Source organism: Mya arenaria, chromosome 5, assembly GCF_026914265.1.
Source record: "Mya arenaria isolate MELC-2E11 chromosome 5, ASM2691426v1".
NCBI lineage: Eukaryota > Metazoa > Mollusca > Bivalvia > Myida > Myidae > Mya > Mya arenaria.
Genome location: NC_069126.1, coordinates 39,824,747 through 39,844,872, shown reverse-complemented (window position 1 = coordinate 39,844,872; position 20,126 = coordinate 39,824,747). Strand labels below are relative to the sequence as shown.

At 34.8% G+C, this 20,126-nt stretch overlaps 1 protein-coding gene across 1 annotated transcript in view; it reads right to left on the bottom strand.

Moving 5' to 3' along the window:
* The window catches only part of LOC128233810 (sortilin-related receptor-like), a 74,840-nt gene extending 59,195 nt beyond the window's left edge, over positions 1 to 15,645 (bottom strand). Inside the window, exons 1-8 of the mRNA XM_052947667.1 lie at positions 15,331 to 15,645; positions 14,617 to 14,698; positions 13,880 to 14,043; positions 4,585 to 4,737; positions 3,167 to 3,234; positions 2,421 to 2,613; positions 1,784 to 1,882; positions 557 to 726 (exon numbers count right to left, since the gene is read on the bottom strand). Of these exons, the coding sequence (XP_052803627.1) occupies positions 557 to 726; positions 1,784 to 1,882; positions 2,421 to 2,613; positions 3,167 to 3,234; positions 4,585 to 4,737; positions 13,880 to 14,043; positions 14,617 to 14,698; positions 15,331 to 15,609 (1,208 nt within the window). The 5' untranslated portion in view covers positions 15,610 to 15,645. The remainder of the gene's footprint in view (positions 1 to 556; positions 727 to 1,783; positions 1,883 to 2,420; positions 2,614 to 3,166; positions 3,235 to 4,584; positions 4,738 to 13,879; positions 14,044 to 14,616; positions 14,699 to 15,330) is intronic.
* Positions 15,646 to 20,126: the final 4,481 nt, after the last annotated feature.

Below are 20,126 nucleotides of genomic sequence, written 5' to 3'. Positions count from 1 at the left end.
TTAACCTCATCATGTGATAGCCTTGAACACTGTGTGAAGTATTTAGTCAATTGAATGAAGGGCATTGGACTTATAAGTGAAAATCCCAAGCTGGGGCGAGTAGTATAGCCCACATATTCTTCGAATAGTCGAGCTAAAAATAAAATCCCACATTGAAACAGCCCCCAGGGGAATGATCCTCTGGGTGAGGGGCAGACAATAACACCACTAGACCACTACTTTCACCCTTACTCAATGTGTTTCAAATGTGCTTTCCTAGTTGGATAAAGCTGTACATCGTCTCCTGATCAAAGGATATTGAAGCTGAACCAACATGCTCATCTAATACATACATTAATTACACACAGAGTAAAGAATAATTATACAGAATTGTTAATTAAGTCCCTGTTGTTTTCCATACTATACTTACCGTATCATAATAGTTACAGAATTGCAAAGAAGGAAACAAATACTTAGACCATCAAAGATTGCAAATGTTCTGTCGGTGACAAAGGTCTTTCTTATAGGTATCCATTTTAATTACAGCAAAACATGTCTGGTATAACAAAGTCCTTACTTTAGCCACGAATCCTTGTTTGAGCCATTGGGGTGGAAGTACAGTACATCGTCCAGTGCAAGGGAGAACCGCGTGCCATTAACATCGGACACATACAGGTGTGTGGAACCCTCCCCGTGGTTCACACATAGTAGGATCTGATCTTCTGTGGTGTCTACTACATAGTAATCCTGTGAAAGATCATCGGTGGTTGAAAAAACGCTCAATGTAATATATATTTACTGATGTAAATTCTATGCATTAACTACGATAATAGAAGTGTATCATAATTCGAAAAAAAACACTTAATGACTATGTTGTATGATTGTTTTACTCAAAGTTATCAGATCAAACTGGTAAGTCGAGCTAACATAAATGATACGCATTAAAAACATGAGGACAAACCTATTCTTCTAAGCACAAGACCCAACTCTGTTTGAGTCCTTTTTTATAGGCATCCCTTGCAGGCGCCTAGCTGACTGTACGCAAGTAAGCAGTTGCGTAGTGAAAATTTGACAGGTCAAATGTTTTAAAATACCAAAACCCCGAATTTATAATAAAAACCAAAGGAGCGTATGGGTCAAGGGGTTAGGCATCAGTCTGCGTAAACCCAAATTGGTCCTTGCTTTGAGTCTGCCTTGGTTCAAATAATCTGACCCCACCCTATTCAGTACCATTTTCAAGGCATCCCAAGAGTAAAATAATCTGTCCCCATCCTATTCAGGACCATTTTTAAGGCATCCCCAGAGTAAAATAATCTGACCCCACCCTATTCAGGACCATTTTCAAGGCACCCCAAGAGTAAAATAATCTGACCCCAACTTATTCAGGACCATTTTCAAGGCATCCCCAGAGTAAAATAATCTGACCCCATCCAATTGAGGACTTTTTCTAAGCATCCCAAGGGTAAAGTATTCTGACCAAAACCCCATTCAAGCCCCTTTTGGACATCCCAAAGGTTAAAAGTTCTGACTCCAACCTCTCCAAGCCCTTTACTAGGCATCACCAGTGTCATATATTTGGTCCCATATTTCACGCTATTCAAGCTCTTAACTAGACATCCCAAAGGTCAAATATGCTGCATTCACCATATTCAGGCTTTTGAAAGGCACCCCCTAGCAGTTACCTCTGACAGCAAATTGTGTTCCCAATTCATTGCTATTGCACCACCAGAAAGTGTGTGTTGTTCATGTATGTATGTTGGGTCGGGGATGGGGCGTGGGGGTATAAACAAGCACACATAATTACCAGATGTTTGAGGTTGTGGTCAAAGCGTGCCATCTCGAAGGCCTGTCTGTAGTATGATACGTAAAACTGGTGGGTGTAGTTAGTGCCGCCCAACAGTTGCTTAAAACAGAACAAAATCATTAAGTTATGCTATAAACTTCTATCAAGTAATTAATGGATAGATTTTCTATACATCAACAAGCCAAAGAACTGTCACTAAGAGTAATTGCCACATACAATAAATCGGGTGGTGAATGCAAAAAAGGTTCTAATAAATAATGAAGAAGGTAGAACCTTTTCACTTTCATCCCTCAAATTGCATTGATTAAATATATTCACACAACTTGTATGCAACAACAAGATTTTCCTCATTTCAGACAACGTGAAGTTGCAAGTGACATATAATTTAAACATGTTTAAACACACTATTTCACAGGAAAAATAAAATCAACCATGGAAATCATAAGTTTTAAAGTAGTTCAGCAGTAAGGCCTTATTACAGTAGCATCTTAAGGAGTTTTTAAATATTTCAACATTAACATAAAATATTGTATTGTTATAATTTATGAAAAAACTTTTGCTTTAAAACAAAGGATTCGAAATTCTCATATGATATAAATAAAATCAAACAATCTTCACAACATATAAACTTAATTACCTGTCGTTTGGTGACAAACATGTATGGGCCCTGAATCTCGAAATCGTGAGCGTGCGAGATAATGGTCTCCTCGTTAAAGTTTGGTGTCCCGTGTACACCATAGTTACAGGCCCTATTTACACTTCCAACTTCCTCATTTGTGACTCGGTGTACGTAAATACAGTTGTCGTTATTACCATAACGAGAGTCTTCCCTAAATATATAAGAACATTAAAAGATACATGATTGAAATCAATGAAAATTACAAAGTCTCTCAAATTTAGTGTAAATTGTAAGGCATGCACCATGATTTAGGCATCACCTAGTTTCTGCATGGAAACAGTTTACTCCTTTTTCATTGCAGCAAGTAGCATAATGAGTTTAAAATGGTATATTTTCAGATATTAAATAGCTCCATTTCTTTCATAACATACTTGCGTAAACATTTTTTTTTACATAAAAAAGTAAATACAGTCACACACTTTATGCTCATAATCTTTCCATATCAATTCTGTGGAAATAACATAATGAGAATTGGAGCATTGCTCTGCCTTGTCACTTGTCAGGTATTGCTATGACGTCTGCCTATAAATTATTGACAAAATATAATGATTTTAATCCCAACATCAGTGGTCCATTGAATGATTAAATGACACCCAGCTTTGTAATTTCAAAAACAACAAACATTAACACAAAGTAAAAGCTCATCTCTGTTTCTCTTTAAGATTGCAACCTTAATACCCCACAAAATGGTTAAGTGCACTAACCAGTAGAAGGACTTTACATCACTAGCAATGTAGTGCCAGTTTTGACCAAAGTCCTGAGTCAGGAACAACTGAAAATAGATAAAAACAAATGCCAAGGCTTGTCTGTTGTTGTTTTTTAAGTTTAAACAGGAGTAACAGGCCATGGTTTTCAATCTCTTGAACAGTAGTTGTGCTATGGCCAAGAATAAAGTTTTTGCACAGCAATGCCTACATCCAGGCTAATGAATGCACAATATCTACTTGGTAGACTTCTTTTCTTCAAAAATCAGATGAGATAAAAATGATTTTAATTCAAATGTTACATTTAAATTATAACCACTAGCAGCTTGATCAATCTAGTGAACTCTTCAAGTAAATAATTATTACACCATCCAGTTTGAAGTGTCGGTATTAAGACATCTGGAAGTACTAAGGTATAGAAGTTAACTCATTTTCCAAATAAAACTTTTTAAAATAGTTACGAAGTCACGAAAAAAGTTGCAACAGTCTGACAGGTGCTTTAAAGAATGTCAGCTGCAACCTTACACACCTTTTTGCCATCATCCAATGCAACCCCACATACCTTTTTGCCATCATCCAATGCAACCCCACATACCTTTTTGCCATTATCCAATGCAACCCCACATACCTTTTTGCCATTATCCAATGCAACCCCACATACCTTTTGCCAGCATCCAATGCAACCCCACATACCTTTTTGCCATCATCCAATGCAACCCCACATACCTTTTTGCCATCATCCAATGCAACCCAACATACCTTTTTGCCATTATCCAATGCAACCCCACATACCTTTTTGCCATCATCCAATGCAACCCCACATACCTTTTTGCCATCATCCAATGCAACCCCACATACCTTTTTGTCATCATCAAATGCAACCCAACATACCTTTTGCCAGCATCCAAAGCAACCTCTCATACCTTTTTGCCATTATCCAAAGCAGCGTCACGTACCTATTTGCCATCATCCAAAGCAGCCTCACATAACTTTTTGCCATCATCCAAAGCAACTCCACATACCTTTTTGCCATCATCCAAAGCAACCTTTCATACTTTTTTCCCATCATCCAAAGCAACTCCACATACCTTTTTGCCATCATCCAAAGCAACCTTTCATACTTTTTTCCCATCATCCAAAGCAACTCCACATACCTTTTTCCCATCATCCAAAGCAACTCCACATACCTTTTTCCCATCATCCAAAGCAACCTTTCATACCTTTTTCCCATCATCCAAAGCAACTCCACATACCTTTTTCCCATCATCCAAAGCAACCTTTCATACTTTTTTCCCATCATCCAAAGCAACTCCACATACCTTTTTCCCATTATCCAAAGCAACTCCACATACCTTTTTCCCATCATTCAAAGCAAGCCCACATACCTTTTTCCCATTATCCAAAGCAACTCCACATACCTTTTTCCCATCATTCAAAGCCAGAGCAAAGTTGTAGTTTGATCGATGAAAGAGTATTTTGGTCGGTTTAAAATCCACACGCTGCCGCCAAATACTTGACCCATAGTCATATGTGGTAAATATATACTGGTTGACATCATCTAGGAAGAAGTACTGAAGAACAAGAAAAATACTTTATATACATGATGTATAATGCGGATAATATATGTAAAAAATGTACAATATATTCAATGACCTTGGGCTGTATTCAATTACAGCCTTAGATTTCATAAGTTTAAGATTAGATTCCAAGAGTTTTTTGGACTGTTAAAATAGCTGGCCTCAATGGAATCATTCAGGCGTGTCTTAGGACAAGGAAAGATAAGATATTGCCTCTCTGGCGGATCCGTGTTCTAGTGGTTACACACTTGACTGTCAATCAAGGGCTCGCAGGTTCGATTCCCCATCACATCACTAAAAATACTGATCGTCTTCCGTGAGGGATGTTAAATGGATGTTCCGTGTGACAGTTCTATATGTTAAAGAGCCAAGGTAGCTTTAACCAGAGTTACAATCTGTCTGTGCACTATGCTCCAAAAACCTAAAATGACTAATAAGCTTATCGTAGCATTCGCCAGATGGGCCTTGCCTGAGTATAAGTATAAATAAGCTTACACACACTGCCTCTCTGTCTGATTTCTCTCACAATCTTAAACCTGTTTCAGCAGCTTCATTCTGTCAAGCAGATGCCAACTATATGGGTTTTTTTCCAGTTAATCAAGATGGATGACTTGACAAATACTTTAGCCACAGTCATGTGTATGGCTTCAAATGTAATGAAATAGACTATTGAGTGAGCATATGATGCAAGTTTCTAGCCATACTAATTAAACTGTTGTTGGCTTATAGCCAACATTAAACTCTTCGATTGGCAAGAATGCATACAAAAACACCTATGTCGATACCATTGACAATACAATGTACCTTGATTTAACAGCATGGTCTTTTTACAAGTTATGGGGAAGACACCCTTTCCCTTTTTGTTGGAAAAAAAAGCCTTTTCATTCAGTTTTGGGGTTAAATTTTAAGAGTACTTTTTCAAACTATTTGGACAATTCAGTTTAACAAATGGAGTAAAACATCAATAGTACAGTAAATGAATCAGTCAGAAACATCATTTAATGAGTCGTGAGATTATCATTAATTAATTTTTTTATCTTCTTTACATTTTATGATATATTATGATTCACTATAATGCATACAAAAAATGTTAATCTTATTAATATATTTCATTTAATTGATATGCATCAATTAATTACCATAGCTATCATTTTCTTGTAACCAAATCTAAAATATTTCTGAGAATTTTGAAAAACAAATCAAGGTTACAGAGGTGCAGATATAAAATGAATAATATTAATATAAAGGTAAACATTTTTTTTAAATTGCTGGCCGCAGAATTTTAACTAAGGTCTGCTTGGATCGCAGTCACTGACTTTGGGGCAACCTTTTCAACTCATTTATCGTACAATCCCTTCTTCTAATCAATATTTCTGAGAAACTATAATAACTTTTTAGAATCTAACAGCCTTATTGGTCAGTAAAGAGACAGCTTAAGCCTAAAAAAAAAATACATTTGGTTCGGGTTACCCGACCCTACCTACGGAATAGGCGCCGACCCTACCGTTTTTATAGTCAGTTTGAAAAAAAAAAATTAAAAATTAAAAAAAAAAATCTTGTTTTTTTTTTAAATTGCTTTTTAATATTAAGTTTTAACCTTAAATGCTTATACAGAAGATAGCTTTAACACCATTCTCCAATGATGAAAATTATTTTCTTATATAAAACCTAATAAAAAAATAAAATAAAAAAAATTAAAAAGCCTACCTACCCTACCTATTTTTTTTAAGGATGTAACCCTAACCAAACAATTTTTTTTTTTAGGCCTTAGGCCTGAAAAAAAACAAAATTAGGGGAACATTTCCAAAATTATATGGTAGGGTAGGTAGGTATTTATTTTTTTCGAAATATACTTTGTCAAGATCTTTTACTAACAAATAGTGCTATTTCTTGCAAATGTCACTCATATATTGCTTTTGTTATGGAGCTGTCATAAATTAATGATTGAGTTTATGTTTAAACAAAATTGTGTTCATCTGCAGGAGGACTGTCAGCTTTTATTAGGTAGGGTCCAGTTTCCCTAAACAAACAATTTCTTTGTAAGGCCTTATTTCAATTTGCAGGTTCAACTTTCAATTTGATCTGCGACATAGGCAATATGTGTTAATGAACATCTTGATCTAACAAATTGTTTTTACGCTCATAAAATGGCCCCCTTATCCGCTGCACCATGGTAGATAAATGCTTTTATTTCACAGCTAGACTTGTATGGAACATCAAAATGAAAATCGTCAACATTTACCAGTAAAAGATTGTGTTTATTGCTTAGGTGACTTTAAAATACTTTAATAAGAACAATGGTATCAATTGTGTTGACTCATTTTGCTACCAGTTAGTAGGGAAATAAAAAATAAAAACATTGAGGATGAAAATTCTTCCTGATATTTATTGTTCTTTAGTAAATATTTAATCAAATACACTTGCCAAAGTCGAGAGTAGCACTGTATTTACCCAAGTATTTTTTTATGTTTTAATATTTTTTTTTCCAAAAACTTGGTATTCATTCTGCTACTGTTCAAATAACATTGTGTCTGGGTGCCTAGTTCGAATAATATTACAACAATATGTCCCATCAATTGCATAATATTACAGGAACTGTTTCAACATTGATTTACGCAGTGGAAGATCAGTCACTCACTTAAAATGTCTACCCTCATTCTCACCTGACAAGTTCTGATTTAATCATAAATAGCCTCTCACAATACAATTGCTAAATATCCATTTAGTCATTAAGTACAGAGGCATCCAGGATGACACTAATTAAGTTATCTATTTTTGCTTTACTTCAGGCGGTTTCTGAATTAAAGTAAAAAAAAAATACTATTACCTATCAATACCAGTAATCAATTAGAACTTGTGGAGCATGTTTTATAGTTTTATATAAGTGTCCTCTATAGCTTTCTACATGTAAATGTCTCAAAATATAATGAAATCTATCACCAGTTTAAAGCCTTATGATCAAACAATAATATCATTTTGATTATAGTTTCTAACTTTTTAATATATTTTGTTTTATAACTGAAAAATATTTAATCATTTTTCATAGCTATAAGGCCTTTTAACCAATTACTAAAGACAATGTTTTACTATGATCGTATCAGAAAATGTCCTACATTTTGAAGTCACTAATGGGCTCTCTTAAGGGTGAACCATTTTATGGCTTTTTTTTATATAAAAGGTACAGACAGTGTGACACTGAACTATCTTTTGAAATTAAATACCGTTGCTACAGCAATACTGCATTATGGTTTGGTTTGTAACAAAACATCTAGTTTTGAAATATCCGTGCAAAATTACATGTATCATATCTCAACTGAGTAAACAGGATGCAAACATCAACATGATTTATATGTACTTACATTGATAAAAACATTACGGTAATATCATATTTCTTTAAGAATAAAATTCTCAATTCAAAAGCACAGTATAATAAACTAAGGTGACAAACTTGTAAAATGTACTTGTTCTAATATTTGTATTTCATTTTACGATAAACTTAATTAAATGCACATTAATGAATAAATATACATCAATGTAATATTTATTTAATACTTCGGGCATTTTCACTTATATTACTCCTAGACCCTTCATTCAATTCACTTAATACTTCACTACTTCACACAGTTGTTCAGGACCATCACACAATGAGGTTACATAACTCCAAATTATGGCCCCTGATTGATGCTTACAGCTTAGTTTTAGGGTCATTGAGTCATGTTCAAGTTTTAGAGCAACTTCGCATATTCACTTATGCACCAGTCAATTGTAATCACACACCCCCCCCCTCCCCAGGTCCCCGGAATAGCGGGGACTTTGACTAACAGTCCAGCCAATCCCTTGCAAAATTCCTGGGGACAATTGCTGGTAAAATCCCCACACCACGTGGACATCCTAGGTAAGGCCCATCCCAAGCTTTCATTTCGGTGCGAGAACAAAACCATCGGGCCACCTGGAAGGTGAAAACACCGCTCATTTCCCCCGCTATACCGGTATACCCCAGACCTTGGGGGGGGGGGGGCGTGGTTACATTACTCATGCATTATAACATCTTCATAATTTCATTTTTTGATAAACACAATTCAATAAACATTAATGTATAAATGCACATTGATGTAATATTATTAAGCGAGAGTGGGGTAATTTTCAACTAGTGAATAGGCCAGGAACATGTCTGGAATATTAAATATTATCTTATTGATTATAACCTGTGCCTCAAGCATTGATACAGTGTTACAGATATGATCAAAGTGTAGTTATAATATTATGATGATATTGTTCATAGTAATTGACATGGCAGGGGAAAAATAGTCCAATAAACTTTATCTGTTTCCAATGTTTTATCAGCTCTTCAAATTATAGCAAGTTTGTATAGAATTTAAAGGACATTATTTTATACACTTTGCATCTAAGAAGGTAGGCAAAAAAACAAAAATGATAGAAATTGTCATATATATTCAACACATGTTATAACATTAGATACATTTCACCCATGATATGGAGAAGCATACTTATTAGTGACTTAACATAATCATATTACCAGTACATAAAATAATTATATAAATAGCTGAATGGTAATGACATGTAATTTGTGTGGAAATTGATCATGCAATAATCATGCATTCAGTTACGTTTATGTATATTTGTGTACCATTTTTTTACATAACTAACATGATGCAAATTGGAGTCTCGCTATGTCTGGTCATGCATCAGAGATTGTAAGAGGTGATCAAAGCAATCCATTTGATTACGCAACTTTGACTAAATTTTTTTGACAAACTATAATCCCTGATTTCATCCAATAAATCCATTGAAGAGACATGTACATAGATTAAAAATTAACTAAAAAATTGACCATTATTAGGTCATCATATTCGTCCTAGTCATAATCATCACTGTTAAAGAGAGAATTTGCTAGTGACTTAAAGTTCTACTTGTCTATGTGTGAGAATTTGCTAGTGACTCGAAGTTCTACTTGTCTATGTGCAAGAATTTGCTAGTGAATTGAAGTTCTTCATGTCTATGGGCGAGAATTTGCTAGTGACTCGAAGTTCTACTTGTCTATGTGCAAGAATTTGCTAGTTAATTGAAGTTCTACTTGTCTATGTGTGAGAATTTGCAAGTGAATTGAAGTTCTACTTGTCTATGCGTGAGAATTTGCTAGTGAATTGAAGTTCTACTTGTCTATGTGTGAGAATTTGCTAGTGACTTGAAGTTCTACTTGTCTATGTGTGAGAACTTGCTGGTGACTTAAAGTTCTTCATGTCTATGGGTGAGAACTTGCTGGTGACTTGAAGTTCTACTTGTCTATGTGTGAGAATTTGCTGGTGACTTGAAATTCTTCATGTCTATGGGTGAGAATTTGCTGGTGACTTGAAGTTCTTCATGTCTATGGGTGAGAATTTGCTAGTGACTCAAAGTTCTACTTGTCTATGGGTGAGAATTTGCTGGTGACTTGAAATTCTTCATGTCTATGGGTGAGAATTTGCTGGTGACTTGAAGTTCTACTTGTCTATGGGTGAGCATTTGCTGGTGACTTGAAATTCTTCATGTCTATGGGTGAGAATTTGCTGGTGACTTGAAATTCTTCATGTCTATGGGTGAGAATTTGCTGGTGACTTGAAATTCTTCATGTCTATGGGTGAGAACTTGCTGGTGACTTAAAGTTCTTCATGTCTATGGATGAGAATTTGCTGGTGACTTGAAGTTCTACTTGTCTATGGGTGAGAATTTGCTGGTGACTTGAAGTTCTTCATGTCTATGGGTGAGAATTTGCTGGTGACTTGAAGTTCTTCATGTCTATGGGTGAGAATTTGCTGGTGACTTGAAGTTCTTCATGTCTATGGGTGAGAATTTGCTAGTGACTTGAAGTTCTACTTGTCTATGCGTGAGAATTTGCTAGTGACTTGAAGTTCTACTTGTCTATGCGTGAGAATTTGCTAGTGACTTGAAGTTCTACTTGTCTATGCGTGAGAATTTGCTAGTGACTTGAAGTTCTACTTGTCTATGCGTGAGAATTTGCTAGTGACTTGAAGTTCTACTTGTCTATGTGTGAGAATTTGCTAGTGACTTGAAGTTCTACTTGTCTATGCGTGAGAATTTGCTAGTGACTTGAAGTTCTACTTGTCTATGCGTGAGAATTTGCTAGTGACTCAAAGTTCTACTTGTCTATGTGTGAGAATTTGCTAGTGACTCAAAGTTCTACTTGTCTATGCGTGAGAATTTGCTGGTGACTTGAAGTTCTACTTGTCTATGCGTGAGAATTTGCTAGTGACTTGAAGTTCTACTTGTCTATGTGTGAGAATTTGCTAGTGACTTGAAGTTCTACTTGTCTGAGCCAGAATTTGCTAGTGACTCAAAGTTCTACTTGTCTATGCGTGAGAATTTGCTAGTGACTTGAAGTTCTACTTGTCTATGTGTGAGAATTTGCTAGTGACTTGAAGTTCTACTTGTCTATGTGTGAGAATTTGCTAGTGACTTGAAGTTCTACTTGTCTATGTGTGAGAATTTGCTAGTGACTTGAAGTTCTACTTGTCTATGTGTGAGAATTTGCTAGTGACTTGAAGTTCTACTTGTCTATGCGTGAGAATTTGCTAGTGACTCAAAGTTCTACTTGTCCAGGGTTAGAATTAAGACTCGCATACTTGCAAAATGCGTCATAATCCTTGTCTATGTGTGAGAATTTGCTAGTGACTCAAAGTTCTACTTGTCTATGCGTGAGAATTTGCTAGTGAATTGAAGTTCAGGGTTAGAATTAAGACTCGCATACTTGCAAAATGCGAGCCACATTTGCAAATTGCAAGTGACTTTTATTCAAGCTCACAAAATTCTGCGAGTGGCTTTTTTTAGACCACAAAATGTTAAAAGGAATGTAGAATAAACATGAACGTACCTCCGCTACGTAGTCGAGTGTAAACAGCCTATAAGTGGCATGTTAACACTACCAGTATAAAGAAGACAGTACAAAGTCAGGCTCTAGTAAGTTTTCGCAAATAGAACAAATACGGAAAAGGCCGAGTTTTATCTCGAATCTTTCAGGGATGCTCCGAGGCGTGCATAATACATAGTGAATACAAATGACATAATCACCTAGCTCCATCATAGGCTAAATTTAGCGCTTTCGCGCACTATATGTAAACCCGATCAACCTTTGAATATATTTCCGCCCAACTGTCAAAGTGAATAGACTTCGTCGATCGATATATTTCATGGTCCAAAGCATCCACGCTACATTTACTGTTGCTTTTATTTCTTTTAAATTTATTATGTTATTGTTTTTAATACTTATAGACTTAATGAAATCTGTAGTGTGCTTGCCAAATTGGTTTTACAAAGAGAACAATGTCAAATTATTGGACAGCTTTGTTTTAAAAACACGGCCAGCATCTGATGAGTCTTTCTGACCCCCCAAAAAGAATAAGCCATCTTAAAGTTCTAGTAGTTGAGTCACTCAAGAGATACTTTTTAATATTCATAATATGTCTTATGTGTAAATTTCTACTGTAATTAGACAATATTATAAGGGAATAAAGCAAATAATAAAATTGCAAGTTGATTTTTCATTTTTCATTTTGCGAGTTGCTTCAAAAAGCACTCGCTAAATTTGGCGAGTGCTCCTCATAGTTAAATTCAAACCCTGATATCTATGGGCGTGAATTTGCTAGTGACTCAAAGTTCTACAAGTTGTCTGTGTGAGAATTTGCTAGTAACTCAAAGTTCTACTTGTCTATGTGCAAGAATTTACTAGTGACTAGAAGTTCTATTTATCTATGTGCATGTAGCTAAAAGTACAAGACTCCAGCCAGACAAGCTTATATAACAACCTTTAAATTAGTCTTCAAAGGTAACCTTTATTAAGCACATGTTTGCCAAAAATTGTGCCTGAAGTATAAACAAATTTACACGCCAAAACAATCAGAACAATAAAACCCTGTTGGACTGCATTAATGCTTAAAGGCCAGAATCAGATTTTATCGGCATTGTGGGTATTTCACAAAAACTTCCATATTAAAAGTCCATTGTGTAAGGTTGGTAACTTTGTGCCAAATTTAGTAATTTCTTTTACATTTTGCAACAAAATTGGGCAACTATATATTATAATATATATATATAAATATTGGATCAGTGATGATAAGTTATTTATTGATTGATGTTTTGATTGATATTTATTCAGATTAAAAAGTATTTTTGACATGTGCCGGTCCGTCAGACATGTCCGGAAAGTTTTGTACAAGTCAAGCAGCTCTTTTGTAAATGATTGTCCGGATGACCGGCATGTTTGAAGATGAATAAATAGCGAAAAAGAACCTAAAAGGATATGTTTGAGAAAACTTCTGTATTTTTGTAGTTTAATTGCCTTAGCAGTAGTTAGTCGATCCCACATTAGTTGATGTCATAAAAGAATCGCCAAATGTCAGCCATTTCTGAAGTGTAATCATAATGATGCTTGTGGGAGATAGCCGAGTATATATGATGCATCCGTGATGGCATTTTACAACAACTTTTTTGATTTGTAGTTGGTTTTCCAACAAGGTCAGTTCAAAATTGTCAACACCTAATTTGTAAACTACAAGTATGTAATTTTAATAACATGTTTGTTCGGGCAGGCAAAAAACGTACAATGTCAGGAAGACTGGGTTTAAACTCACTCAATATAAATATTGTAAAACTTAATACAGTAAATCAAATGTTAACATAAGCAGAGGCATATTTATGTCGACCACCATTTGTGTGCTTTTGAATTTGTTATATAAATAAATTGTTAATATAACTACTGTACCTGAAACATTTATCAAATTTTGTCATGGATGGACAAAAAGGACAGCTAAAAGGACAAGGGCAAATCTGTTTGCTCCAATCAGAAATAATGGGGGCATAAAAATGTAGGTACATTTGTCTATTCCATTGGAATACTTCCAGTAAAGGATATGTTGATGCTGATCAAGAGGTTTCACAGGTATGATTAAATAAATAGCATTTGTGTTGAAATTTTGCGGAATGTATTTCATTCTCCTGTTAAGATTCTGACAATTAGTACCCTGAACTTTCAATAACAATTTACAATTGTTTTGTAGACTGGGTTGCTAACACACTGGGTAATAGAGCCTTAAACAAGCACTAAAAGTAAAAAAAAACTTACATGGCTTTTGTAGACTGGGTTGCTAATGAACTGGGAAATAGTTGCATTACGCCCATCTAATGTCTTCAATTTATCCCTGATGGAATGGAATGATTTTCCATAGTCGTTTGATATGAACACATTGCTATTTTCCCCTGCAGAACGTCTACCACTGATCTCTGGGCCTGCAATAAAAAAACATGCACAACTTTCACAAGGAAGGTAAGTATAAGTACTTGTATTTTCAATTTAAAGTTTATCACTTTTTTCTGGCATAGCATTATTATTCACTGACTCTAATCTCTTTAACACTGATACTAAATTTCAACCACATCTCCTAAGATGGATATCCTGCAAAATAAAATATAAAGGATGTATTTTTGTGACTGGGAAAAATGAAGTATAAGTCTAGCTAGTTTGTTTTGAGCTTAACATTTTCGTGCAACTTATATACTCAATACTTTCCTTTGTTTTTCTGATCAAAATCCGATGGGAAGCCTTCCAGAAAAAGAGAATGTTTGTTGTATTGTCCTACATTTCTTTTATTTCAAGAATGTTTGTACTTTTCTTTTAAATTGATTCATGAATGATAAATATTCAAAAACAAGATGCAGTGTAAATTTGGCTCTCTTTTTGTCTGTAGGTACATGTAACTTCTCAGCCCCTTGATTTAACTGAAAGTCCAGAGAAAGTTAAAGACTGTCAAGGATATACCATGAGAAAGGTTAAAACATTACAGTGATGCAACTTAAAAATACCTTTAGTGAGGGCAATAACAACATCACTATCATCTCCTGCCCAGTGTATAATCATCTGAGTATGGCTGTCGTTGAATGCATACTGAAATACAAAACAGCAAAAATAAAATACATGAATTTTATGCATAAAAAGTTGGAGAAAGTTTAACAATTAAAGCCTTGATCCTAAAGTCATCATTTTTCATCCTCCCTTGCCTTCCAAAAAACTGTTAGTCGTCTTCCGTTTGCATAACCCATGGTATATTCATAATCATATATAGTCACATGATTGCCAGGAACCACTTCGCCGAAAAAATACAAAAAAAATCCAAACCTTTCCGTAAAATTCTATCTATAAATAAGTATTAGAGTACGGGCTTAAATCAGAACCTTTCGTGACTTTTCGGCTTTTATGAAATCGTGTGCAAAACGAAATTTACAAATAGTGCTACAGAAATTAACCACGCTGAATAATCATGATGTGATAGCTATAAATAACACTGAACTGTAACATTTATAGAAACTGAAGGTAAATTTTCCGAAAATTAGAAGATGCTGGCTGAAATTTTTCACCAGACATTGTGACCGACAAAAACAGAAGTTTCATCAGTAAAAAAGGAAAGTTACCAGACATGTTCGTCTCTCCGATGGACATTCGCATTGACTGCTAGTGCACGTGAAAACTTCCTGAACTTATATTACGCAATACACCAAATATATATAAAAGAAACTAACTTCTTTTTTTGTAGGCAGGTGTTGGCCCTCACTGACATCTCTGCGACTTCTTTGATTTAGTCTATCGCGCAGAGCACTTTTTACTGCATTTTCCAAAGTGTCTTCTGCCTTCTGCACGCTGTGTTTTAAATCAACAGCGACGGTCCGTGTGCCTGATGTCAATCCGTTTTCTCGCAAGTGACTGGCTATATACAGTTTCTTTGATATGTTTGATATGTCAAACAACTCAGCTTTATGTGTTAATGCGAAAAGTCCCAAAAGCAACAGAAACTTCGCCATCGTTTGTAAACAAGGAAGAGAAAATAAACATTGATCAGCTTCCGGTTTATGATATAGAGTCAAAACGTCCCAGTTTTAAACCAATGCACTATTATTGGGTACCAGCGAACCAAAACCATTCGAAAACATTTCTTTTATTATTTAAAAAAGAGTGTTGTAATTCATAAATATATATATATATATATATTCCGCAACATCGGGGAGGCGGTATATAATGGCATGGGTAGTAGTAGTAGTAGTAGTAGTAGTAGTAGCAGTAGCAGTAGCAGTAGCAGTAGCAGCAGTAGCAGCAGCAGCAGCAGCAGCAGTAGTTGTAGTAATAGTTTTATTCGTGCATTATGTCAATAATAGTACATTTTACATCAATATAAGATATACCACATATTGTATTTGCATGATATTTAGAGTCCTAATAAGTTATATCACAGAAAGTTTAACATGAAATACATAATACTAGATCTACTAAAACAAGTATTACTTCTGGTGTTAATGATAAAGCTATCTAATTTATAACCAAATAAAGTTTTACCAAATAAAGTTTAACATAATAAATGACATTGCACAGGATAACCCGTTAAGATTTGCACAAGTACAAAAGCTTATTTCCAGCGGGGTCCATGTCTAAGGTATTAAATGATTAAGTGACAAGTATTATATAATATTATATCATATACTCATATTAATTAAATTAATATATGACATTCATCACAAATAAACTACTATCAGTATCACATAATTATATAAAATACCACACAATTATACAAATAGTTAAGGAATATTTAAAAATTACCAAAAGCAACTATATAAAAATTGTGCGTATTCTTAGAAAGCGCACTTACATTTATAATGCATAAAAAATATGAATACAAAAACACAGACTTTTCAAACTTCTCCATCTCCTTTAAGAGGTGAGTTTTGACTAATTTCTTAAAAACATACTTTTATTCTGTGTCTTTGATGTTATTTGGAGCCATGTTCCAATCCCGTATACCATTAAAATAAAAAGAAGCTACTGTATAACCACCATTATGTGGGACATAAAATTTTAAGTTGGATCTACTGCCATATGAGTAAACTTCGTTACATTTGGCAAAATTATCCTTCATATAACTTGGACGTTTGTCATAAAATATTTTGTGTACATGATTTAGCCTAATTAAGTTGTCTACATCTTTGTTCGACATTTAAAAAACCAAGATCAGCAAAACTTGCCACTGAAAGCGAGGTTCTATGTACAATGAATTTAATAAAACGAACAATTTTATTTTGTGCCACCTGGAGTCTATTTTCAGACTTCATGGTAAGGCCACAGTACCAAGATGATGAAGCATAGTCAAGATGACATTGAACTAATGCATTACAAAGGGTTTTCCTAAGAGATTTGTTTAAAAATTCACGTTGTCTATATAAAATTTTGATTCTAGTGTTAACCTTCTTAACAATATTGTTTACAGTAGATGTACCTGACAAATCAGAGTCCAAAATTGACCCAAGATATTTGACTGAATCTTGAGACTTGATTTCATGGCCATTACATTGAATGCTGAAATCCCCTATTTTTCCAAGTTTACGTTTGGAGCCAAAAAAATAATGCATTCGGTCTTTCCAAGATGAAGGGATAATTTGTTATCAGTTAACCACATTAACCACATGTTTTGCAATTCTTGACCAAGAACTTGTCTAATAATATCAGGGTCTTTATAAGAAAATAAGATAGCGTTGTCATCAGCATAAAGTATAAGTTTGCATTTAGAACTGATGCTTATAATCATGTCATTAATGTAGCATAAAAATAGCAGAGGACCTAATATACTTCATTGAGGTACACCACAAACAACTTGATCAAGATCTGGTATTGTTAACATGAACTGACTGTTTTCTGTCGGTTAGGTATGAGCGAAACCACTCTACCGACTCCACACCAAAGACGGGTGTGTTTGGGTGGCGGCGACGGCAGTGTTTTGAAATTTATTTTTTCCTAATCTATGACGCAGCACAAACATTTCGTCCCATCTTGGCTTGCAGAAGAAATGCAGTATTTAAAGTATATGAAACAATTCCAGTAGCTAGGGTTACAGTTGACGTTCGACACACACGATTGTTTCCGATTAAACTATCACAAAATTATGGTCGGTATGTCAAGTTTTTTTTGTTTGTTTTGTTTTGGCATAGTTGTGTCTGGATATCATGTCACACTTAAATTCTTCATTGTGTCTGGGTAATTGTTAGCTGTCCAGACTTCTCTATAAAAGCAGTACATTACCGTGTCTTTCTATCGAAAAGATATACCCCAAATGAGAAAAAAATAGCTAGAAACAAATATCCGGTGGCAACAACAAAATAGCGTTTGGCGCAAGAGAACATTTTTTATGTTACTGTTTCCTTAGTGTGATCTGGACCTAGAAGCCAAACGTCTGTGTTAAATTATTTTGAAACCCTTTTAGAATTTCAAGACTTAGTCGGATGTGAAGCTGGCACAAAGAAACATAATTATATTGATCTTACCGTTTCAACGATGTGATATAGATTTTTAGTCTGGACTTAATCTCAATGCTTTTATATTGTAAAATAAGTTAAAATTAGATTAAAATTATTCAAACAAATTATGAACAGATCCGACTGCTGTTCTGAACGTGTGAGTTCAACCTTAATTGAATAATATGCACAGCACGCCGCTAGAAGTAAATTACATCTATTAGTTCAAGTATTTTACCTTTTTGAACTAGGTTATCAAAGAAAACCTGGTTAACAAAGAAAACCTGGTTATGAGAAAGAGTATGCCGTTGGGCGGGGGTCAATCTTTTGGTTTCCGTCAAATAGTTCCTTGCTCGAGAAAGACACGTTAATGGCCTCCGACCATAATCGCGAAGTTCATTTAGCGAGAAAATGGTATTAGACACAACTTTCTTAAAACAAGCGAGACCTACATGTACCTATCCCATAGTTTTGACCGTATTTTTCTAAAATACGGATTATACGCCTTAGTTAGTATTGAAGTTTAGTGATGATAATGTGTATGTAGCTTTCTCACGTGGAGATGTACCATCGGATTGCATTTGGTATGTACGGGGTCAAGGAACAAAATCACTTTTATTAAACATAGATAAAAAACTATTTAAGTTAGGACTGACTTATCGTGATGAAACTTTGTATGTAGCAACCGCCCGTGAAGACACGTACCGTGGGATTGCATTTAGCATCACGGTTACTGATAATAAAAATAGAAAAAAGCAACGATTGCCGCTCCATCACTTTCAGTAAGAAGTGATGTATTGGGATTAAAAACTTGTTAAGTCCATATGGGTACGTAAATAGAACCACATTTGGAATGTTGGTCTAGGTCACTGTTACTAAAATTAAAAAAAAATGCATCCGCTCAATAAATTTTGTTAGGAGTTGTGTATGGTGATCAAACTTGGTATGTATCAAGCAAACGTAGAGACGTACTTGGAATTGCATTTGGGTTATATATTGGTCAAGGTCACTGTTATGTTACTTGAAATAGAACAATGATTTCGTCCCAATAACTTAAATTCTGAATGGTGAAGGGATGACTCTTGGTGTTCAACAAACTCTAGTAAATATCGATATACGTTGGTATTTTATTTCGGGTCAGAGTATATTGTAGCTATTTCCGATCATAGAGAAAAAATGGGTTATGTTCAATAACTTAAGATAGTTATGCTGATGAAACTTGGTTTATTCCAATCTATTATAGAGATGTATATTGGGATTGCATTTGCGGTTAATGTAAACAATGCGTTTACCAAAACATTGAGAACAGTTTCTGCTCAATAATCGAGCCCGGAATAGTGTGAAATGAGGTTGGGAATAAAAGACTGGCCGGACCAGACCAACGGAAATATCTGGAATGATGGTATGTAATAAGCTCACGTGGAGACGTATCGCATTTGTACATGATCTAAATATCACAATGAATGATGAAAATGAAAGTGAGTTGAGTTGAATCTTGCTATGTGGTAAGGTATCTTGTGATTGCGTTTCGGCCGAATTTATCAAGGGCATTGTTTCTAGACAAACTTTTTCGTCTCAATAACTGCAGTTAAGAATGACATATAGTAATAAAGTCAAGAAAGAAGCTCATGTAAATAAATGTTATTTTATAATTTGGGGTTGTTCTAAACAAGAGGGCCATGATGGCCCTAAAACGCTCACCTGATCAAAGGGCCGCAACTCTGTGATAAAGCATTAATACATATGTTGCAATTTAAACATATCTTTACTGATGACGATACCTTGTTTAATATTTGTAAAGGGTCATGCAATGAAGCTACATGTATAGTTTCATTTAATTTGGCCAGCTAGTTTCAGAGATTTTTTTTAAAGCAAAACAGTAAGTCGGCCATTTTATTGTTGTTGTTGTTGATCAATCTCAATGCCTTTTTGTATTTTTGTAGAGGGTCATGCAATGAAGCTTCCTGTCAAGTTTCAGTTAATTTGGACTGGTAGTTTCAGGGATGTTTTTTAAAGCAAAACAGAAAGTTGGCCAGATTGTT